Here is a 25,970-nt window from a genome sequence, read left to right as displayed (position 1 = left end):
ATAATATATATACAATAATTCTAAATATTATTTCAGAAAAAATTATTTTTTACTTTCAAATATTATAAAGACATCATTTTGCTAAATTATTTATTCTTTTATCTTTCTTAAATTTATATCTTAAACGTGAATCAATTATAACAGCGCCCCTACAATGTATGTATAAATGACCTATGCATCAGTTAGTTGAAAATGGCCGCTTAAAAGTTATCGTTGAAATGTATGTTTTAATCATGTATCACTTTACAATGGAATCCTTCGAAATTATTCAAGAATTAAAACAAAATATTGTGATTGAAGTAAAGAGATTTATCAGAAATCTATTGTTAAAATATAAAAAGTGTGGTATTACAAGTAATCAGTTGTCATATTGCGAGCAAAATATTATACGTGATAATTGTCATAGTGGAGGCTATCTTTGTTGTATGTATAAGTGAAAAAAAAAAATATTTTATGTAATTAATATTATTGTGTTTAATATTATAACATTAAAATCATGTTGAAATATAAATATTTTGGATTTGAATATATTATTTAAATTAATAATTTACTGATTTTTGATTAATTAATGTCTGATGTATGTGCGATGTGGAATATTCGTGACGTGATTATAAACATTATATCGATTTCAAATATATTTTTAAAATTACAAATATAATAATTTGAAATTTAATATTAAAATTTATTACTTTTTATTAAAATATATAATATTGAAATTATTATATAAAATTCTTATATTGAAAAATAATATATATTATATCATATACAAAGATTATGATTATCGAATATTTTTGAGCAATATTTTAGAAAATATTTGATAATTTACATATTTATCATTTTTTATGCGAGATAATTAAATTTAACTTATTTACTTATAATTAACAATTTTTTAAGTTATTTATTAACTATTTTTAAATAATATTTTTAATATTTTAATATAATTAATATTTTAAAATATTATAAATTAATATTTATATATTAATTTAATTATATTATATTATATTATATTATATTAATTTTAAATTTATTTTACAGCTAAACAAAGAAGATTTATGAGAACCGAGAAAAATTGTAAAGAAGCAGCAGTGTGTTGAATGATGTATGTAATAAAATTTAAATTATATTTTTCAAAAATTTAAATTAGTTATTTAAATTTTTTTTTTTTGCAGCAACTTTGCTTCAATATTAAATATGTATTTTATGCAGAGTTTACCTCTAGAAACAACAATGGAAAAAATGTATTCAATAAATAATGTACTGAATGAAAAAAGAAATATGTCAAGTTCAAAAAAAGAAAATATGTTCCATAGTGTCTTTAATATTTTGAATATACTTTGGGAACAATTTTCTAAAGTTCCTGCTTCATTTATAGCAAGTATTAATTATCCATTGTCTATAACAGTTGTGAACAATGATGGTATAATTCCACATGACTTTTTTAAAGATTTGTCAAATAAAAGAGAACGATTAAGTACTGATAATGTATATATTCAGAATGCTCATGTAAAAGAATCTTTAAATATTATTAAAAATACAAATAATGATATATTTGATGAAAGAAAATCTATAAATAAAATTTTTAACAAAAATGCAAATAATAATTTAAAATTTAATTATGAATACATTAGTAACAAAAACAAATATGCAAAAAGATCTGATAAAAAAGAATCATATATTAAGGAGAATATTAGATATGATACAACTAATTATAATTATTTGATATCAGTTCAAAATTTGAACAAATCAAATGAAGAGGAAATGTTTGAGTACATTTATTTTGATAAAAACATACAAAAAGTATGTACTAAAGAAAATTGTTATAATTTTGAAGATACTTATAATAAGCATATATTTAATAAGGAACAATTTTTTAATTATATTAACAACAGTATAGATGATAAAATAATTTCTTTTTTAACATCTAGTACAAATACATTAAGTATGCAACCAATCCAACAAGGTATAATTTCTAATCTGTTCACAAAGGTATTGCAAAAAGCTTTCAATAGTATAACAGATCGCTTTTATAGAACAGAATCTGTTGAATCGGATTTGATAATTAAACGATCATTCTCACCGAAGCAACGAAAAAAACTTATTGCAGTGGCGAAAGGTAGAGGTCGGGGACGAGCAAAGTCGCAACTTAGACGTTCTGGAGTTAGCCAAACAAGACATAGAAAAGAACGCATTAAACATGATATTGCTATAGATATAGAAGATGATTTTAAAAGCTGGCAAGAATTAAAAGTATCTCATACAATAAAAAATAAAAAATTAGAAGACTGTTTTAGCTTAGATGAAGATATAATAGATACTGTACAATATACTGTAAAAGAGACAGTGAATCCTGTAACATATACATTTGCCGATATAAAACCCAAAATTCAAAAATCAAAAATATGTAGAAATATTAATAAAAGTATACCTAATTTTTCTAAAAAAATGAAAAGTATATTCGAATGTACAGAACAAACAAATATTTTTCATCATGATTTTGTTGAGAATAGATATAATGTACAAAAGAATACATTTCGACCACGGTTAATATCAGAAAGTTCCATTGATTCAGAAGATAGTTACTGTATAGTATTTGAAACTGGCTCCGAAGTAACTTATAAAAGTGATCTTGAAGATAGTGAAGAAAATGATGAAGATCAAATAAGCGAAGATGAAAAAATTTATAAAGACGAACGATCTATATCTCCTGTTCAAAAAGTAATTAATCATTTATGATTTAAATTTGCTTATTATAATTTTGAAATAATAATTAATAAGATTTTTATTATAGGTAAAATTTAATTTAAATCCAGAAATTCATATAATGGTTCAATGGGACTATGCTTATCGTGCAGCTCGAAAAGGTCCATGGGAAGAAATGGCTAGAGATAGAGAACGATTTAGAGGCCGTATAAATTGTATAGAACGTGTTCTTAATCCAATATTAACAACTCAACACAGAACTTATATTTGGCAAGAACGATTTGCACTTATTGAATAAAATTCATATTTACTATTTAAGGTAACTGTATCATTTAAAATTAGTATTATGTACTATAATAGAAGAGATGATGTATTTAAAAAAAAAAATGTGTATAATAATTCTTTTAAAATGATAAAATAGGCTGTGAACAAATAGAATATGATGTCTTTTAATAATACAATATATTCATAATGATAAAAATGAAGATTAATTTTTCATTTTTTAAATTGCAACAACAATTGGTATATATCATATATTTTTTCATTAAAATTTATAATACTATAACTTGTATGAAGTTAATAAGCTGTAAATTTTTTTTGGCTAGTCTATTATATCTAAAAATATTAACAAATATTAGATTTTTTATATCATAAATTATATTAGCTAATAAATAAATAAATACATGCATACTTTTAAAATGTTAATAAGCTATATTTTATTGAAATATATCTCACTTATATTTTTTTAAAATCTGTAAATCCAATTGTATCAACAATAACAGATTCAATAATTAAAGATTTAAAAATTTCACATTTTCAATTCAGTAAAAATCCATATTAGATTATTTAATTTGATTTGTATGCAAAATACTGTAAATATAAAAATGTTAAAATAAAATGAGAATTTAAGTTACATAAGTAGAAATACACTTTTCTATTAACATTTTTAAATATTTCAAAATATAGAATAATAAAATAGAATAATAGAATTACATTTATATAAAGGATGTTAAAATATTCATGGGATAACTTTGAAGATTCTTTTTCGATTTTAATAAAATCAAAACAAATAAAAGTTGATATACAAAAATATTGGTTGAGATATATTTAAGCAATTTAAATAACATTATAAACTATTTAAATTTTTATTAAATGATACAAGATGAAAATAGAATAATAGTATGACAAAGATAGAACTATTTCAATAATTACATCTAATAAAATACATCTTAATTCATATAATTACATCTAATAAATACATCTTAATTCATTGCTAACTTAAATTGCTTATAAATGAATAAATAAACTTTAATTTTTGCAATAATTTTTTTATATCAATTTTTGTGTTTGTTTTGGTTTAAAATCTATTTTCTAAATATCGCTTGAATGTATTGACATCCTAGATATTATTCTTAGTTTCTTAGTTAAATTCATTTTATATATCTAAGTTACAAAATATAAATAACTTGAATTATATATACTAGTCATTAAATGTATAAATTATCAATCAGTTTTGTTATGTATAAAACAAATTATTAGAAGATTTTCATTATTCACATTTTTTTTTTCTAACATACATTATCTCTTCTATACAATTATTTTGTAACAAAATTAAAATCTTTTCACTATATTTTCGATATTAAAATTATTATATGCATTTTTTAAACATAAAATTCAGAAGTCACATATTTGTGATATTCTATGTACATGTTTTTTTCGTCTTTAATTTGATAAAAAATATAAATATATGAACATTAACTATTAACTTAAGGATATATTCATAATTTCATTTTCTATTACTTATTTTTAATAAGGTATAAATGTAATTAAATATTAAGTACAAATTTCTAAATATTGAACAAATAAAAAATATCTTTAATTTCCATTTTAAGCATACAGCTTATACATGTCTCTGTTTTATTTATTAATTTATATTATTTGTTTTCCACATTTTTATTAGAAAATTTTCTTATTATAAATTTTATTGAAAAATCTGAATATTTGTAATACATAATATTGAAAAATATATCATTTATATTGACAATATTAAAATTAATGGAAAGTTTAGGCAGATATAATTATAATAAATTATGCATTGTAATTCCTGAAATTAATTTATTATTATGATAAGAAAATAAATTCTATTTCATTACTTATAATTAATTAATGCACACACATATAAATGCTATATATTGCTGAGAAGTTTTCTAAATTGATAAGAAAATAAGAAAATACTTTTTTCACTTACAATCATTATTATATGATATTATTTGTAAATATGAAATTTTTGGCTAGCAATACCATTTTTGACTGTTTTTATAATTACATTCAATTATTAGAAAAAATTAATTAAATAAAAATTGATCACATTTTTTTCAAACGATTTCTTGTCAGCAATGCATAATATTCATATGTGAAATAAGGTATATTATACGTAATCAAAAAACACCAGAGAAAATTTTTAATAAATAATTTAATTTACTTAATTAATTCAAACATACTTTTGTATAAATAATATATATTTTTTTCATTATTTAATTATTAATGGAATTTTTAGATATTTTTGAAATTGTTAATTTATATATTTTATTAAATATAAATGTTCCCTGTGGAATTTGATTTGGATTAATATAAAAAAAATTGTTCTTGCCAAGTTTACAATGTATAATATATTTAAAATTAATTAGGAATTACTGCATGTACATACAAAAGTTGGTAATATATATGACTGTGTTATAAATTGTAATAATTAAATTATAATCTACTTCATTTGCACTTATTTAATAATTTCTTTCTATTTTTAGTTTAAAAATTATTTTAATTTCTCTTAATGTAATAATGCAAAAAAAAAAATTTGTTCTTCATATATATATACATAGTCATTTATATTTAAATTTTATCAAAAAAACTAAAATATTATTTTTATTTTGAAAATTAGAATAATATCTTACATGTATCTAGTATATAAATATTATAGGTATATATATATATATTTCATTGAATAAATACATTAATAAATATATTAACTTATAATAACTTGTAAAATATTTAATCCAAAAAAAATTTTCAATGCTTTTTTAATAAAGTAACTTTCATTAAAAATATAATATCCATTATTAAAAATAAAATTTTGTACTTTTAATTAACATAATTTTTTATTAAAAATAATTAAAAAAAGATCAAATATCAAGATCTAACTTGGTTATATATTATTGTTTTTAATCTAATATTATTATAAAAATATTATTAATTATACATTGATAAAGAATTTATGTTGGTTTTGACATATTATTAATTCTCTTGTCATAAATAATTTGCAAAGTTGCTCAGAGTCTAACAATGAAAGTAATAATACAATCCAAATTATGTCAAGGACAAATTACGTGATTGTGAGTACTTGTGGTGATGGCGATAGTCATAAAACTAATGTTATAATTATGGATTCTATTTCTTAATTGTTATCGGATTGTTATACGAATTCATTTTGAAAAACAATGTTATTTTGATACTATACTATTTGATTCCAACAGAACATACATAATAAATATTTTTAATAATATTAATAATATAGTTATATAATATATATAAATATAATATATTTAATATATAATCGAGATCATACTATAGTTTTTATTTAATATAATAATAAAATAATAAAATATTTTTTTCTTTGAGGTATAACAATTTTTTTTAAGAAAAATTAAATATTATTTTTCAATTAATGATTTATAACAATTATTAGAAATAAAATCAAATATCAAAATATTATTAATATAATAACAATTCATTTACTATTTGCAATTACTATTTTTCAGCAATCTAAAATAACCTTTTATTTGATTTTAGAATTATATGGAAATTAATTTTATGTTTTTTTCGAAATATTAATCAATTATATTATGTAATGATATTTAAGTTATATATATAACTATTATATTATATATTTAATAGTAAAATTAAATATTGCACAAAACATTCATTATAATTAATTCTTATTATTAAAGCCGTAGCTATAATAGAAAAAAGTGAAATAATTTTCTTCAAATCAATCTTTTAATACAACAATGCATTTCAATTTAAAATAATTTAAAAAATGCTTTTATGAAAAAATTTCATTGCTATTCATGCTATATATAAACATATATAGTTAAAAAATTATTTTACTGTAACATGCATCTATTTTATTTATGATAAATTTTCCATGAATCAAAAAATATGTTTAAAAGATATCAAATTATTCTTAATTAGCAAATATGTGTTAATTTTTGTAATTATATAATTATATATGTTTCTAAAAATTTTTTTCTTTATCAGTATTCTATTATGTGCATTGTTTAAATAATTAATAATAATTCTATGTTATTGAATTATAATTATAGCTATACATATTTTATATATTGCATTGCACAATTTTTGATCGACATTTTCATTTATAATATAAATAAAATAATAATGATATAATATAAATATAAAATAATAATGAAAATTTTTACAATTGTTTTTCTTAGATATATTTTCTAAACAATTTTCATTATTAATTATATAAAAAATTTTTTTAGAAACAATTTTTTTAGAAATCTTAACTAATATTTTTTAATTTAAAAAATATTATAATTGATAATATTAATAATTGATTGATGATAATTGATTTACATGCAACAATATATTCAATATTATATCTAATATTATTATCTAATATTATTATCTATGAAATATGTTGAATATTTATTGTGAAAAGAACACTGGAGAGAATATTAACCGGAAAAGGATAGGCATAATTTAACTGGATAGTTATTACAATAGAGAGGAAAAGAGGAACAAAATGGACAATATTTTTCGATGCATATTTGTAATTGAGATATTGTTAATAAATCAGCAGTCCTTTACCATTTAATGATAAATCACTTACAAAAATATATATAAAAGTGCGTAATAATTTATTGACTAATTTTTATAAACACAATTATTATAATTTAAATTTAAAATAACACAATTTTGATATTGCTTAATAAATAATGATATTAATGAATTTCAAGTTTAAATAAATAGAATGTATCAATAAAATTTATTTTTTAGTTGAATTATAATTTTTTTACTATTTATTTTATACTATTTTTTATCGGTTAAAACTTTGAGGGTTTTTAAATTGTATATATTATTAAATATAGATGATTTTTATTGTAATTATTGTATTATTGTAATAGGATGGTCTTTCAGTTACAATATTACAATATTTTATTAATACATATTTTAATTGTGTGTGTGAAAATTATGAAAATTAAATAAAAAAAGAAATATAAAATATTGATAATATTGATTAAAAGAATTAAAAAATGATTTCTTAATAGATAGATTTCTTAATAGACTTAGTGTATTAATTAAAAGAATTAAAAAATTAAATTATTATTATTAATTAAAAGAATTAAAGAATTAAAAAATGATTTCTTAATAAACCTAGTGTAATAATTAATGAATCAAATATTTTTCATTTATCAAAATAAAGATTAGAACAAATCTATATTTGTGTTAAATAATTTTTACATAATTCATTGATATAGAAAATTTTTATGTTTAAAATTTGATATCTATTTTTCTATAATATTTTTTAAAATATTTTTTATATTTTTAAATTTTTTTAAAAATTTAACTTGTTAAGAATTAATACTTTTATATATATTTTTTTTTAATCAGAAATCATAGAGTTTACTAAATCAGATATAACTTTAACTAAATCAAATATTTTTCAATTGTTTAAATGTTTTTTTTAAATGTATTTTAATACCTTTGAATCTTATTTATTGTCATTATTCATTAAGCAATTGAATGTCATTTTTATTTCATTTTAATAACATTGTGTTTTTTTATTGATATTGAATATAAAATTAAAATAATATTAAAGCGGATATGAATTATAAAATCAAACTAACTTTATTTTTAGTTTCATATGAATCATTATTGAGAAAAAAAAATATAGTTTATTCAAGGATTATTCGACTCGATCTGCTTTTAACTTTTCACGATTAGTAAAGAGATCGTATATAACAAATATATGAAATTTTATGATACGAGAAAATTTTAGAAAATTCATTGCATAGCTAAATAATATGCAACGATTATTTCAATTTTTAGAGTTAAATATCAAGTAATAAGATATTAATATATTAATTATGTTATTATTACATAAACGAATTTTTAACAATTATATCAAATATTTATTCTTAAAAGAGTAATTTTCATTATTGATATTTGATAAAAGGTAAGGATATCATTATATGAAATAAAAAAAAAATCTAATTTTTATTATGACGAAAATAAAAAAATAAATTATTTCTGAATCATATTGTTTTTTTAAATGCGTATATATTAAATATCTGTTCTTTAATCGCAGGTAAATACTTTCATCTGTTTTTTTTACAAATCATTAATGATTGATTTTTTTTATAAATTATTATATATCACATATTTTATTTTTTATATTTTCTATTAATAAAAAAAATATTAAAAATATTTATTATAAAATATATATTATATATTTATATTATAAATATATAAAAAATTTATATAAAAAAGTCAATTTGAGAATTTTATGTATATAACATATTATTTATAAATTCTTGAAACTGATATTTCTTTTTACTGATAAGATATTTGATTAAATATCTTAATAATATATTTTAAATACTACGTCATATTTAAATATATGTATATGTAGTATAAGTATAATAATAAAAATAATAATGAAAATTTTTATATATATTTGTACATCTGTGTAAACATATATAGTAATATAATTCAATTATATATATACATATTTATATATATTACGATATCTGATTTTATAAGATTTTTAAAAAATAATATTAATTTGCTATGATTTCACATTAAAACATTTTAATAAATTTTTTATTTTATTTTTCTTGATATTAAATATTTTACTGAAATATATAAAAAGTGTAAATAAATTAATAAAAATATTATATATTAATATCGAAATTTTTCATTATATTTTTTATTTTGTTCTTAATTTTATAATAATTATTATTATTTTTGTAATATTCAAATTAAGTCAATTTCGAAATTATTTGTAATAAATAAACAATCTAATTTTATAATAGCAAATCTCATAAATGTATTTATGCGAAATCCATTTAATGAATTATAATCAACAATCTGGTCTTTTAGCTTAACCTTCAATGATAATCACTTTCCTTGGAATACTTGAAAGTCTATTGTTGATATTATTAAATCTCGACAACAGATAAATACTTGCAATACCAGTTAAACTTTTAAACGACAATCTTTCGTATTAGTAGATCATTAAATTTATAATGTTTTTTTCTAACAAAAAAATATTATATGTTATGAAAATGTATTATTATAAAAAAATTTATATAATTAAATAAAACAAAATATATATAAATAAATAAAATATATATTATAATATATATTATTAAAATAAAAATATTTATTGGATTATTAGTTTTTTGTTATGTTTTGTTATTATTAGTTTTTGTATGAACTATTATTGAAAAATTATTTTAATAAATGTATCAATGTATCCAAGAAAAGAATTACCACTAAATTGAAAGTAAATGATATAAATGTATATATATTAATATATTTGAATAATTGATTCTAGAACTTAAACAAACATAAAAGTTGGTATACAAAAATATCGAAAACTTATTTATTGAATTATTAATAATCTAAATTCGTATTAAATAAAGCAAGACAGAATGTAACAATGATGTAAGACGGAGTCTAATTCTCTTTCCATCCCGCTCCAAATTTTAATTAATTATAATTTAACAAATAAATCTTAATCAATATTTTGTACATAAACTTTTATGATTTTGATCTCTAGAATCGATTCTTTAAAAGTATCTCATATATATTAATAAGAATAGAAAGATTATAATTTTTTTTTTCCATTTTTAATAAGCTTAAATATCAAAATAAAAATTCTTTTTACGTAAAAATGTTTAAAAAATGAAATTTTGATATTATTTACGATTCCTAAAATTTTCTATTTTCATCTAGAAAAAAAATTGTTTTCATCATTTTCTTTTGAAATTTTTATTATTCATCGATGTCAAAAAAGTTATATAAAGGCTAAAAAAAAAAAAAAAAAATACAATGTATGAAACTTATAAAAAAGACGATATTAAAGATTCATGGTAGTGGGGTAAGAATTGTATACGTTTGCACGTATTGTTATTATACGGAATTTTATTTAAGGAAGTGTAAGACTTCGAGACAGTATATGATAAAACACGTACAGGCTTCTGCTCCAGAACTCTTCAGGCTACGAACTGTTGCTCAGTCTTGCTGACGAGTCAATAAAATTTCTCAACTTTTGTAATTCTTTAAGAATTTTTATAAAAGAGATTCTTAAAGAAAAAACCAATAATATATTCTAATATCAAATGAATTTCTAATATTTTAATGAATTAAAAATTTCTCAACAGCTTGCAGAATATAATAAAAATAAAATGTTAAAATTATGAATATTGAATTTTTCCAATCTTAATATATGTATAATATATAATACTATTATCAAATATTTAATTAAAATAATCCTAAAATAAACACAGTAATCCTAAATTAATTACAGTAATCCTAAAATAAAAATTCCGATTTTACCATACAAAATTAAGAAAAATTCCCCCCAAAAAAATGCTATTTTTTCAATCGGCAATACGTCATCCAACCAACATTGTTTTCACAACTGTTCATTACGGTATATAATTGACGAATCGCGAAAACGATGATCAATGTAGGTCGCTCCATCGACGATGAAGATATTCGTCGTTTGTTTCATCATTTGGGCGTTTATAAACCGGGAAACGGTACTCGCAAGCAGCCTCGATGCTCAGAAAAATGATGGTCAAATAGAAAATTTGGAATTTATACTACCGCCTTCCTTGGAAGGTTTCTCAATCGATAATTACAAGAAGTATGGAAACGCAGAGGACCAACAAATCGATTTAGAGACATTAGATAAAAAGATACCTGCTGATAATTTCTTCGCTTCGTCCACACAAGCGGTATCAAAACGTACGGCGTCATCGGCGGCGCTTTTATCAGCCTTGAACGAGAAACTTGACATCAAGGAAGAGAAAGCACCATTGAAATCTGGAGAAGGAGCTTTGAACGGAGTTCAAATTCTAGATAAGCCATTCTCTTTGGAAAAATTTAAAAACGATAAAAAGGAAATTGGCACAGAATCAAGTAAAATTAAACGAGCTGCAACGATCACAAATTCTAAATGGGATAAGATCGAGGAAGAATCGACGAATGAAAAGAATAAAGGGATTGTTACGAAAACATATGTGAAAAAAGGCCCAGTGATTAAAACATGGAGCTGGACCAGCGAAGAAAACGAATTGAAGAATATTCCCTCCAGCGAGGAAATTCAATTTCTTAAAGAAGAAAAAATAAAGACAGAAGCTAAGATTAAAACGGAAGCGGAAGCACGAGCGAAAATTGAAGCAGAAGCGGCAGAACTTCGTCGACAATTGAAAATTCAGTTAAAGGTCCTTAGAGAAGCACAGCTGAAGGCTAAGAAGGAAGCAGAAGCTCGAGCAAAGGCGGAAGTTTTGGTGGCGTCGGAATCCAAAGCTTTGGCTGCAGCTCGAGCAACAGCGAAGGCCAATTCCGAGGAGGCTGCGCAGGCGGAAGCGAAGGCAAAGATGGAAAAAGAAGCTCGTTCTCGGTTACAATCGAAAATTATAAAGATACTCGACGCTCGTTCCAAGTTTGAAGAGGAAATTGCGATTACCAAAGAGGTAAAGGAAAAAGCGAAGCTTTCGGCGGAAGCTTCGTTAGCAGCTAGTGTGGCCGCCAGGGAAGCTGCGAAGGCAATTAGAATTGCTGTCATGGCTCGAGCAAATGCCGCCATGAAGGCTTTAGCCGCTCAAAAAGCTACTCTTATCCAATCAATTGTTTCTAGCAATGCTAAAGCCTTGGCTAACGCTCTAAGCGTTGCGATCGAACAAGCTACAATTTCCTCGAAAGCTGCAGCGGATTTGCAAGCTGAAGCGCTTGCTATAACCAATCAGGCGGTGAAAGCAGCTGCTGCAGAAGGGGCTATTATCGATTATGCGAAATATAGAGCGGCAATACTTGAGAATGCGATTAAGAGGGCAAAAGCATCTATAGAAGCGGCTGATAAAGCGACTGCGGCTGCTATTACTTCCACTAATAATTTAGCGCGTTTACAGATAAATAATCAGAACTTTGCTGATAATGTGGCCAGCCTACAGGAAAGTACGATTTCAAAAGCGGAGACGGCGTTGGTGGAAACGAATGCGGCGGCTAGAGAGGAAATTGCTGCAATGGCGATAACGGACGTTGAAAGTTCGACCATTGAGGCGGCAGTTGCGGCTCGTGTGAATCCAATTCAAGCTGTGAGGAATGGAGTTGTTATCGGATTGGGATCGTCTGTGACTGAACTTAACGCGCAACAAGCAGAAATACTGACGAAAGTGGTTGAGAATCGAGACAAGTGAGAAGAGAAAATAGGAGGAGATTATAAAAAATTATTTACGATCTACGAAAATCGTAGATATGGAATGAGGAAAGGCGATGTTTTGATTTTTTTTTAAATAAGAAATGTGAGGAATTATAAATATAATGTCACATAGCATTGAGGAGATTGTTTTTTATTATTTCATTTCCCTTAAATCCCTTTGAATTGATATGTATCATAACAAAAATTAAAAAATATTGCTAAATGGAAAGAAAATAATAAAACGAAAATATTGGATATAAATAAAAACTGAAAAATTAAATTATTATATATAATGTATATATTAGAATTTATTTTATCAATAAAGTATATGCATCAGTTAAAGTAATATAATTTATTTTATTTGAAAACTTTTATACTATTTTTATACGAATACATAAGAATTTTCTTGCGTGAAAGAATGAAATGAAACTTAAAATATATTATATATAACATGAGTATAACTTTTTTAAATTGATTCGTATTGAATAAAGAGTTATATTGTTACGAACATACAATAACTTTCTTTCATAAATACATTTCTTAAATACATTTTATTTCAAAATTGATAAGATAATTCTTATCTAATTCTAAAATTTTTTTTTATGATGAAATTTAATACATAATATATAAAATTTGATGATTCTTGAATTTTTATATATTTCATGAAAAAAATATAAAATTGTATAAATTATTTATATAAATTAAATATAAATGCAAAAACATTATTATTTAATGTAAATAAATATATATTCATATATCAAAAAATAAATATCAAAATTTTAAATAAAAAATTTAAAAAATTAGAATTATTAAAATATACATCATATAATTACATTATGCAAATTTTTATGTAAATTTTATTTGATTTTAATATTTAAATATGTTTCAATATTACTTATATGATAATAGTTTTACACGATAAATAAGAAAAGTATCGGTTAATCATTGATTTTGTTACATTGAATAAAAAAAATGTACAAAAAAAAATAACAAAAATATAATTCACAAAAACAATCTAAGGAAACTAAAAACTGTCATAAATATTTAAAATCAGAATTTTATCTTTAAGTTTCTTAAATATTCATTATTTATTCTCCTCATTACGTTAAAATTAGCGTCTTAAAAATTGATCAACGATTTTGTCCATTTTCGATAACGAGCGCTTAATTAAACACATCCACTTCCGACCTAAATATCATCGAAATCATCATCATCACTTGCAAAGTGCGACCTGAAACAATATTTTCAATCATGCTTAATCAGACCAGACTCCATTAATTATTTTCACAACTGTCAACGCCGCTATAAATCCGTCCAGCATCTCACACCTGGTATCAATTCGCGAAGCATCGTCAAACATGAAGATTCCAGTATTGCTTGCAACGTGCCTCTACCTTTGCGGATTTGTGTCCGCCGGTTTGGAAGGGTCGGGTAACTCATTGCCCGAGCTCGTGAAAGGTAGTGCATCGGCCACCGCGTCGACTGCTGTGACCGCTAGATCGGGACTTAGAGCCGGACAGGTAGCTTTAGCTTCGCAGAAGGATGCCGTACTCCAAGCTGAAGCTGCTGCATCCGCCGCGTCAGAGGCACGCGCTGCTGCCGATCTGACGGCTAAACTTAGCCAAGAATCGGCGTCAGTGCAATCGCAGGCTGCCGCCAAAGGGAAAGAAACGGAGGAGGCAGCGGTTGGTCAAGCTAGAGCTGGTCTCGAGTCGGTATCCATCGCCGCATCGGCCACTTCTGCTGCCAAAGAAGCATCAACCGCCGCCAAAACCGCAGCATCCGCATTATCCACAGCCACGGTACAAGCGAAAATAGCTGAGAGAGCAGCCAAGGCTGAAGCTGTTGCCTCAGAGGAAGCCAAGGCCAAGGCGATTGCCGCAGCCAACTTGGCGGCTGCGGCCAGTGTAGCCGCGGAAGCAGCCCTCAAGGCCGAGAAAGTGGCTGAAGAAGCCATCGCAAGAGCGGCCTCTGCAAAGGCTGCTGCAAGGGCTGCTGCGGCCGCTCTAGCCTCCTCAAAGGAAGCAGCCACGGCCAGTGCGAGAAACGCCGCGGAATCCGAGGCCAGGAACGAAGTAGCTGTATTGATCGCCGAGATTGATAAAAAGAGTAGGGAAATCGACGCAGCCACTTCGCTTAATGCGCGTGCCGCTGCCAAGGCAAGCTCCAGGAACGTAGAAACGGCGACAATCGGAGCTAACATCGACTCTTCGAAACAAGTCGTATCAATTCCAGTGGAAATAAAGAAATTCCCGGAGCCGGAACTGTCAACATCATGGAGAGAAGATGAAGAGGTTACGAAAGGGAAGAAGGAGGATATAAATCTGAACGGCTTCGAACTGAAGAGCAATGTATTTTAGAAAGAATTGGATAAAATATCGGGAAAAGCGATTTGTTTGAAAGTAAATTTCAGCCGTTATAGGATGTATTAAATGCTTCCGGAGAAAATGTTGTCTATAGTCAGACAGAGATTGTAATGAAGAAAATAAATTGGTTTAGCATATATGTAGTCTTTTGATGTTCTTTGCCTTTCTATTCTTTCAAGATTCAATAGAAGTTTCAAGTTAAAAATTAAATTTACTTTCTTATTTTTAATTTTTGAATTTCATATTATGAAATTTATATTAAAAATGTATTGATTAATCTTGCAATCAACAATGTTTGACATATTCAAATAAAGTACATTTAAAAAAATTTCACATGTAAAAAATTATATATTTTTTTTCGATTGGTTGGAATAAATTTAATTTATTATATATATCTATATAACTTATATATATCTATCATATATATATCTATCATGAAACAATAAAAATTAAGCAATTTGTATTTAATTTAAAAATTAATACAAAAAATTAAAATATTCATAATTCTTCGATAATATTAAAAGATAGATGAAAAACTTACTACTTGAAATTGTATTAACAAAAAAACTTATGAGTATTATATAATCTACGATTGTAGTATACATTATTATATTTTGATTATAAAATCGTAACGATATATAATAAAAATAATATAAATAAATATTTTGAAAATAAATTTATTTCCATAATTTAAAATTTTATATGAAATACTATCAAAATCTATCAATATTTACTTTAATTTTAATTTTTACAATCTTTTTCCAATATTATTACAAATATTTTGTTATATATTTAAATTTATATATATATATATATATTATATATTATATATATTATATTTAAATATATGAAATTATTAGTAATATTAATATTAATATATCTGATTCAATATCTAACAATAAGTAATTCTTGATAGCCAATTGTTAAAATAATGTTAAGATATGAAGATTCTTCATATTGTCAATTTGTTCATAATTTTTATTTACAAAAACTTACTTTTTGCTAATTCAGACTTATAATGTCTAGATTCATATATAATAAAAATAACTAATTTGAATAATTGAATAAATTTAATTTTTAAATAATTGAGCAACAAAATTCAAAGATATATTTAAATAAAAACAAATTACGATAATACGAAAATACGATAATATTTAAAGAATAAAAAATAAATTAGATTTTATTAAAAATGAATTAAAAAAGAAAGATTTGTAAATTTGTATTAACTTATTGCAATCATATTGATTCATTTATTTCTTAAATCAAATCGAAAAATTAACTCAATTTAGAATTACACATTTTTCTCGAAAGAAATTTTAGGAATTTTAGGAATAATACATAACAAAAGCAAAATATTTAAGCATAACCAATCGTTGCACCTAAATAAATACAGTTCAATAAAAAAAAATCTCACAAAGCTTCTCTCTCTCTCCCAATTCCTTAAGATTACTTAAAACAATATTTTAAGATGGTGTAACGTATCAATTTTCATCCAAAACACCTGCTGTTTTCACAATTGTCCCATCACCCACTATATAACCGTGAATGATCTTACGAATCGGCATCAATCAGGAAAGCTGCGTCGAACATGAAGATTCCAGCAATATTCGTCACGTCTCTGCTGGTCTGGGGATTGGCCAAGGGCCGCGTGATTAATCAATCCCTGAAGTCGAACGTGGATAATCAAGGAGCAGCAGGACAAGTCGGCGATGGATCTGACGCGATTGGCTCCTCCATAGAAAACGCCCTAAAAGTTGCTCGAGCGTCTGAGAACGTGGGCCTGAATCTGGAATTGAACGCAGGCGCGCGTGCTGCCAGTGTTGCCGCTGCTGCCCAGGCCAAAAATACAGAGGCTGCGGAAGCAGGAGCAAACGCCGCTCTGGCCGCCGCCATTGCCAAACGGGAGGAAGCGATTAAAGCCAGCGAGATAGCAAACCAGTTGTTGACTAATGCAGCAAAGGCGGCAGAGGCAACTGTATCAGCAACGAAGAGGGCAGCACAATTGACGGCTGCGGCGAAAGAAGCAACCAGAGCTTCTGCAGCCGCTGCTGAAGCTGCCACGGAGGCCCAGGTAAAGGCTAACGCCGATTCGATCATCACGAAACGGGCTGCGATTGCCGAGGCTCAAGCTGCAGCGGAAGCTCAAGTTAAAGCAGCAATCGCCAAGAAATCGGCAGCGAACTTTTTGGCTAAGGCTCAAGTAGCAGCTGCTGCGGAATCCGAGGCCACGAAACTCGCGGCCGAAGCCGCAGTGGCATTAACAAACGCAGAAGTCGCCGTGAACCAGGCTAGGAACGCACAGGCAACCGCCTCGACTCAAGCTTCCGCGGCTGTTAGGGTAGATTCTCAAGCAGCGAATGCTGAAGCAGCCGCTGTAGCACAAGCCGAAACTCTCTTGGTTACGGCAGAAGCTGTCGCAGCTGCAGAGGCTGAGGCTGCGAGCAAAGCCGCCTCACTAGCAAAAAAGATCGTCGATGAGAAAAAAATACGTGTAGAAAAGTTGGAATAAAGAGAAGATAGAGAATGATGGATAGATTAAGTTGAAGCAGAGTTGGCAGAATAAGAGGCGGAAGATCGTTGTCAAAAAGACAAATTACCTTGATAATTTGATTTAAACACGATGATTATTGACAGATATTATATGAAGAAAGATAATTAACATAGTTGAGATTCATTCGTGTAATATTTTAGTGGAAATAAATTGTCGTAGCAACTCGAATTCTGATGAATGTTTTTCTTACGATACACTCCTCCTATATTCTTATCCTTTTTTATTTGTTCTATATTGAAATGAATATATAGTCATTAGATTCTTTATCTTTTAATTCGTATTATTTAAAAAAAATTAATAAATATGATGAAAGAGCTTAACGAAATTCTATGTAGAATATAGAATAAATTTAATCTTATAAGAAAAATTTGAACGACAATTATATTATATTTTATATATTAGTTATTAGTTGTATAAAGGCAATTATATTTTAATTTGCTTTATTATTGGAAAAATTTTCTTGTTTACATTCTCAAATTTTATATCAAATTTATAATAGATGTACTTATTCTTTTCTGTGTTGTCAAATATATTTATTTTTAGACAAAATTATGAATATAAATGAATATGTATTAAAATATGTTTAATCTTGCATTTTTTGTAGACAAAATCAAGTTAAAATATATTTAATCTTGCGTTTTATTGCGTATTGGATTTGAAATTTCATTTCTAATATATTATTATTTCGATGATAAAAAATAATAAAATGTTTAAATATTAAATAAGAAAATATTATGTGTTGTTTAATATACCAAAATCCTTCTATAGATATTAGTTTCATTAATTAATATTTTTATTCTTGATACGTTTTCTGAAATAAAATATATATATATATATAAATATACATGTACATATATCTCGTTAAAATGCTGATTGTTGATATGTATGAAATATTATAATAAATTTGAAATACTGATTGTGTATTTCAAATATTACTATAATTTATTTTAGTATACAATCCAAAGTTTGTAATCCAAAATGACTTGAAATGATAAAAATAGATTAGATTCAAAAAATCGTGAATTTCGTCGATGCAAAGTACATATTATCTCGTATAATATATCTCCATCACAAATCTTTACATCATTCATAAATAAAATTTAAATTCAAAATATCGAAAAATAATATCAACAACGAACCACACCTTCGTATTATTCCAATAAATATTCGTCTTCAAACAAAACTCTACTGAAGCAACAAAATTACACTTTTCTCTTCCCTTGAATATAATCGCACACCTGTAAACACTACTAAATTAGGCACAAATATTGAGAACTTAATCAAAGCAAGAAAAACAAAAAGAATCGGACCGTTCGCGACAATATTTCTTCTTAACTATTTACACAACTGTAACCCCCTGTATATAACATACGCGGGCGGGAAGGAACGGCATCAATCGACAAAGTTCCGTCGACCATGCAGATCCCAACGCTTCTCGTCATATGCTTGCTCGGTACATCGGGCTTGGTGCACGCAGGCGTCGAGGAATTCAAGGCAACCGAGGAGGTGATCGGCAAAAAGTTAGAAGTCGACCTGTTGAAAAATGTGGACACTAGCGCGAAACGAAAAGAGAACGGCGCCCCAGTGCTCGGCAAGAACATATTCAAATCCCTGGAGAAGATCAAGGCATCGGTAGGCGCGGATGCTAAAGCATCAGCCGTGGTGAAAGCGTCCGCTCTGGCTCTTGCAGAGGCCTATTTGCGAGCGTCTGCATTGTCAGCCGCCGCTTCAGCCAAGGCAGCCGCTGCCCTGAAGAATGCGCAACAAGCGCAATTAGTCGCCCAGGAGAAGGCTTTGGCCGCGTTGAAAGCTCAGTCCGAGGAAGAGGCAGCTTCTGCTCGTGCGAACGCAGCAGCCACTGCGACACAGTCGGCAGTGGAACGCGCTCAAGCCTCCTCCAGGATAGCAACGGCCGCCCAAGATGTAGCCAGCGACTTGCAGAAACGGACCAGTACCAAGGCCGCGGCTGAAGCCGCTGCTACCCTCAGGCAATCACAGGACGCAGAACAGACCAAATGGAATGCCAAATCTGCCTTGGAAACCTCCGCCGCTGCAGCTGCCGCAGAAACGAAGACCACTGCCTCTTCGGAGGCCGCTAGCGCCGCCGCCAAAAAGGCGGCCGCGATAGCTTCTGACGCGGATGGCGCGGAAAGGTCGGCATCTACCGAGGCACAGTCAGCTGCGAAGATTGAAAGTGTGGCAGCCGCCGAAGGATCTGCCAACTCGGCCTCCGAGGATTCCCAGGCCGCGCAATTGGAAGCCTCTGCCGCGGCGAGAGCCAACGTGGCCGCAGCTATCGGGGATGGAGCGATTTCAGGACTTGGACAGGACGCGGGTGCCGCGGCTCAGTTGCTTGCACAGGCGAAGGCATTAGCCGAAGTTAGTTCGAAATCCGAAAATATTGAGGATAAAAAATTTTGAAGGAGGCATTTAATAGGGATTTGAATGGAAACCTTTCTTAGATCACTGAGAATTTTGATTGGGAAGAATAGGAGTTGATTGTTTGGATATGATTAGAGAACAGGTTGAGGACGGGGCCGATTAAAATTAAAAGTAAAACATTGTCGAAACGACCTTACCTACGTGATAATAAAGATCCACTATTTTAGCAAATATGTCTTTTCTTGGTCTGATTTCATTGCGTCCTATTTTTTTTTTCCACGAATCCTTTTTAATCTTCAACGATTATTAATTTTTATCCTGTTGATTTTAAGATAAGTTTTTAAGGTATAATAATAATAAAAATAAAATAAGTTTTTAAAATAATAGAGAAACTTTACAATTGAAAATTTAAGAAACGTATTAATAATACATATAATATTTGATGATACTTCTGTTTTTAATTCTTTTTCTATTTCTGCATACTTTTTATTCCTGTATACTTTTTATTCTTTTTATATAGAAATTGATTCAATTTCAAAATTACTGATGATTCTAATACTACTCTATATTTATCTTGATATGTAAGAATTTATAATTTCATAATATGTATGATTCATATGTATACATTGAATGATTTAGATTAGTGAAACTTACAATGAATAAGTACAATAAAAACTTATAATAATTAGAAAGCGTATAAATATATATTAAAATTATTTCACTTTTATTATAAAAGTATAAATTTTCAACTTGTATATAATGACAATTTCTTTTTATTTTAAAATCAATAGTCTAATTATTTAATCATTTATATTTGACTTGATCAATAAATTTTGAATTATCATTTGCAAACGAATACACGAAAGTAAATAATAAGTTAAATTATAATATTTTCAAAATCAATATTTAAATAACAATTACATAATGCATGTGTTCGATATATGTACTATAAATAAATTTATTATTATCATTATTATTTCTTAAATGGTTTCTTGTAAAATTATACTGTTCTACTTTCCACTTTCGATTCTGAATATATGCAAATATAAATACAACATTGATATTAATATTTCAATTAAATGTCAAAATAATAAAATAATCGAATGATTAAAATAATTTATATTTATAGGGAACACGATGTCTTTAAAAATAATAATTTTTTTTAAAATAAAAGATATAAAAGATAAAAGCAAACATGTAAAATAATTATAGATAAATATAGAAAATTACTTTTAATTAAAAGGAAGGATGGAATATTTTTAAATAATGAAACTGTATCTATTAAAGTAATCAACACGCATAACAAGAATATATTTAATTCTATAATAAATATTTTAATTTTTAAGATTCAAATCTCTGCGATATTTTTCAAAATTTGATATATTTTAAATACATCATAAATATCTATAACAATCTATGCAATTAAATTACCGATAAAATTTAAATTTCATTGTTTCATATTTCAAAATTTAGTTTCAAAACAATTTTCAAAATTATTTCCGAAATAATAAATTTTCTTTATCAAAATCATACAATCACACGAATAATAAATAATCCCTTCCCAAAGAAGAAACAAATATTATATTTCAGACTGGGACCCACCTAAATAAACCCAGATTTCCCCATAAAAAAATATCGATAACAAAAAGATAAAGTTACATATTTAAATATCCATGCAACAACATTTACAAATAATAACACCAATGTTTTCACAATTGTGAATGTCAGTATAAAACGAGGAAATCCCGCCTGAGTCGGCATCAATTTTGCGAAGCAGCCTTGAAGATGAAGATCCCATCCATACTCGCGGTTTCCCTGCTGATCTGGGGTTTGGCAAGCGGCGCAAGCGAAGAGGTGGAGGTACGGGACAAGACCAAGACCTCGACAGCGGTGAAAAGCGAGAAAGTGGAAGTCGTTGTTCCCGCTAAGGATGAACTTAAATTAACGAGCGAGCCCATCCTTGGAAGAAGAGTGGGAACTGGAGCATCCGAGGTGGCATCTAGCAGCGGTGAAGCCATCGCGATAAGTCTTGGAGCAGGGCAGGCAGCGGCAGAATCTCAGGCCGTGGCCGCCTCGCAATCCAAAACGGCAGCAAACGCCGCCATAAACGCAAGCGAGCTTGCCAACAAGGTTGCTGCTCTAGTTGCTGGCGCGACTGCAGCGCAGGCGAGAGCGGCCGCCGCCTCCTCGGGCGCGTTGAAGGCCAGCTTGGCGACCGAAGAATCGGCGGAAGAGGCCGAGGCGGCCGTGGCTGCCGCCAAGGCTGCCGCGGAAAAGGCTGAATCCCTGGCGAGAAATCTCGCATCGGCGAGCGCTCGCGCGGCTCTCTCGTCGGAAAAAGCGAACGAATTGACTCAAGCTGAGAGCGCGGCAGCGGCCGAAGCGCAGGCCAAGACAGCCGCCGCCGCCAAGGCAGCGGAAATCGCCCTTAAGGTCGCCGAGATAGCGGTGAAAGCGGAAGCGGACGCAGCAGCTGCCGCCGTGGCAGCTGCAAAGGCAAGGGCCGTAGCAGACGCGGCCGCTGCCCGTGCTGCAGCCGTGAACGCCATCGCCAAGGCGGAAGAGGAGGCCTCGGCCCAAGCAGAGAACACCGCCGGTGTTTTGCAAGCCGCCGCCTCCGCCGCGGCGGAATCGCGAGCCGCTGCAGCGACCGCCGCTGCGACTTCGGAGGCAGCGGCTGAGGCTGGCCCGTTAGCAGGGGAGCTGAAACCGCCGCAATGGAAACGGGTTCCTGTGAAGAAGGAAGAGTGGCAAACGTCGACGAAGGAAGAATGGAAAGCGACGAATGAAGAATGGGAGCCGGTGGCGAAGTAAAAGGGCGCGAGGCCGACAATACGGGAACAGTTGCATGAAAGAAATTAGACATCTTTAAGGCAGAGTATATTGTAGAGTAGAGAGGATAACGCGCATACGAGAGATGATTAAAAGATACCTTTATTAAATACGAATCGAAATTGTACGATGACTTATTAAACTGTTGTAGCAAATCAGTACATGTTTTACTACATATGCTTCCTGGCACACATATACCTTTCTCTTTCTCTTTGTCCTTCCATTGTTGGCGATTCGTCATGTGGAAATAAAATAAATGTCAAACGTATACGTGGAACAATGTTGTTGAAATCTGATGATAATATTGGATGATCGAAAATTATTTACCGAAGAGAAATGAATGTATCGGTATATTGAATTATTCGAGTATACCATTCTGTTATTAGTAAATACTAATATGAATATATATATATATTGGTAAAACTCGTTTGTAAAAGGAACGTTCGTGGTACGAAATAATCTCTAATCTCGAAATATCACGAACTTGTTTCGAGATCGATGATTCAGAAGGTTACAGTCTCTTCACTTGGAAGAACGATGTTAGTGAGCAACTTTCCCTTTCTTCTTTACTTTCCTCCCGTGATATCACGCCATTTCACGTCGCGATCATGTTGGCAAAATTTCATTTTGTTAATTAGAGATTGATAAAATATGATCATGAATAAATTCACTCGATGATTAAATTCAATAATTAAATTCGTAGCAATTGGTAAAAAAGAAATCTTACTTATAATTCGTCTTTTTTATAAATTCGATCGATAATTTTTGCACTGTATTACGTAAACGTTATTAACCATAAGATATCTAGTCTTGATTCCTTCCTACTCGTTACCTTAAATGGTCCGGAAGAAACTCTCTATGACCTATTATTATATTATATTCTTCTACGCGACAGTGGTTCTCTGACGAGAACGTCGTTCCATTAATCGAATATGAGATGCCTTAATGAAACAGCGAAAGTTGTTACAAAGTTAGATTAACGAACACAAAATATTGCCAACGAAATAGGCACATGTATATCTTAATGCTAGACAATTACCACATTGATTATACGAGATACGCTTTTACAAGTTTTTGTAATGGCATAGTCGTGATGTGGTAAGCAGTGTTTTGTGAAAGATTCGACCGTTTCAACCTCCAAGACATCGTTTTCCACATGCGTGGAAAAACGATAAACTAACCCAACTTCTTTTCTTCAAATACAATGATTTCGTGATATATGATAATGAATAAATCGTTAGTTTCCTTGTTGTTATTCTAAAATTATTACACATAAATTAAGTATGATACATATATGATATGATACATATATTATATATGATCACGAAAATTTGTACTGAGTGTACAAAGTATAATATCATGGAGTAAGATATAATTCTGAATAAAAAGAAAATAATAGAACGTAAAGAATAAAATTTTTTTAAATAAATCTTCGATTTTGAAAAAATTGATTCTTAAAATATACTAATAAAATTTAACGTTACAATACATGTATTCAATTTTTATATTAACAAATTAAATTTATCAAAAAATAAAATACTACTATATTATAGTTCTCATCGATAACAAAGTATAATATGTGTTATTATCAGTTCCATATAAAATAATAATTCTATGATTACGAATAATTATTTTAAAAGTATAAATATGTGTAAATAAAAAGAAAGAGTATTAATAGTATAAAATTTAGAGTTTAAAACTGAGTTAAATGTAACTGCATAAAACGAAATTTTATTTTTAAAAAATTATTTTTTATCTTTGATTAATTATTTTATTTAACTCAACAGTATCTGTATATTTTGCAGAATATTATATTACGAATAAAATTTACTTAGGATCTAATTTGTTATAATAGATATAATAGAAATAAGTTTATCACTAAAATTACTATTTAAAAGTAATACTAATATAAAACATTTGTATTTTGTTTCAATTTTCAATTCTGGGATAATTATTACTTGCTAAAGTAATTATTTTTAATGTATTATATACATCATTATTTCTTCATAATATTTATACCAGTGAAAGACTTACAATTAACTAATATATCCCACGTATCTATTAAAACAATCTTTATTTTCTCATAGAGATACAAATCATATAAAACCACTAATTAAGAAAGTATAAATAATTATCTTGTAACATTTTATAATTAAATAATTACATTAATTGAATAATTAATTAAAGCAATTTTTCGATCATCGCTAATAAGCGAATAAAAATAGCGATTCAAGAAATTCAGATCAACAAAAGCAAAAAAAAAAAAAAAAAAAAGAAGAAGAAGAAGAAGAAAGATCCGTAAACTGAATGGTAACCCAGTTTGTCATATGTATCACTCGCAACTGGAATGCATTGGTCGTGGATTTGATTCCATTTGCATCTTTCGACAGTGTGAGAGCGCAATATGTATACCCTATATTGTCGCATACTCTATGTACCGTTCAGGTGTACATGCGCGTCCACCGTTGGTGAACGAGAAGCTCATACGATCGAGCATCGGGGGACGTGAACGATCCTTTGGTGACTGGTGGTTCAAGAGGTGAGAGACCATAAATGTTTGGTGGGGACAATAGGACCCCGCCCCATGAACAGCTATAAAATGCCGGTACGGGAATCGGACCCAACC

At 27.9% G+C, this 25,970-nt stretch overlaps 5 protein-coding genes across 5 annotated transcripts; all 5 read left to right on the top strand.

Annotated features, from left to right (window-relative positions):
- The first annotated feature begins 64 nt into the window (after positions 1–64).
- On the top strand, positions 65–3,361 carry LOC122711354. The gene is made up of 4 exons (XM_043930114.1): positions 65–423; positions 1,036–1,099; positions 1,170–2,715; positions 2,789–3,361. Exons 2-4 carry the CDS (start codon positions 1,095–1,097, stop codon positions 2,996–2,998), a joined length of 1,761 nt encoding a protein of 586 aa, XP_043786049.1. The 5' UTR covers positions 65–423; positions 1,036–1,094; the 3' UTR covers positions 2,999–3,361.
- Positions 3,362–11,347: 7,986 nt separating this feature from the next.
- On the top strand, positions 11,348–13,401 carry LOC122713129 (myosin-10-like). Its single transcript, XM_043933345.1, has one exon. The coding sequence runs from the start codon at positions 11,496–11,498 to the stop codon at positions 13,209–13,211; it is 1,716 nt and encodes a 571-aa protein (XP_043789280.1). The 5' UTR covers positions 11,348–11,495; the 3' UTR covers positions 13,212–13,401.
- Positions 13,402–14,304: 903 nt separating this feature from the next.
- Positions 14,305–15,701, top strand: LOC122711814 (antifreeze protein Maxi-like). The gene has a single exon (XM_043930929.1). It carries the CDS (start codon positions 14,572–14,574, stop codon positions 15,571–15,573), a length of 1,002 nt encoding a protein of 333 aa, XP_043786864.1. The 5' UTR covers positions 14,305–14,571; the 3' UTR covers positions 15,574–15,701.
- Positions 15,702–17,167: 1,466 nt separating this feature from the next.
- Positions 17,168–20,551, top strand: LOC122721117 (uncharacterized abhydrolase domain-containing protein DDB_G0269086-like). The gene is made up of 2 exons (XM_043948454.1): positions 17,168–18,068; positions 19,515–20,551. The coding sequence occupies exons 1-2, from the start codon at positions 17,168–17,170 to the stop codon at positions 20,549–20,551; spliced, it is 1,938 nt and encodes a 645-aa protein (XP_043804389.1).
- A 1,746-nt stretch (positions 20,552–22,297) lies between these two features.
- On the top strand, positions 22,298–23,326 carry LOC122721063 (uncharacterized abhydrolase domain-containing protein DDB_G0269086-like). The gene has a single exon (XM_043948328.1). It carries the CDS (start codon positions 22,298–22,300, stop codon positions 23,324–23,326), a length of 1,029 nt encoding a protein of 342 aa, XP_043804263.1.
- Positions 23,327–25,970: the final 2,644 nt, after the last annotated feature.

The sequence above is a fragment of the Apis laboriosa genome, unplaced genomic scaffold, assembly GCF_014066325.1.
Source record: "Apis laboriosa isolate Shangri-la unplaced genomic scaffold, ASM1406632v1 scaffold104_cov149, whole genome shotgun sequence".
In the NCBI taxonomy this organism is placed as follows: domain Eukaryota; kingdom Metazoa; phylum Arthropoda; class Insecta; order Hymenoptera; family Apidae; genus Apis; species Apis laboriosa.
This window is presented reverse-complemented; position numbering and strand designations above follow the sequence as displayed.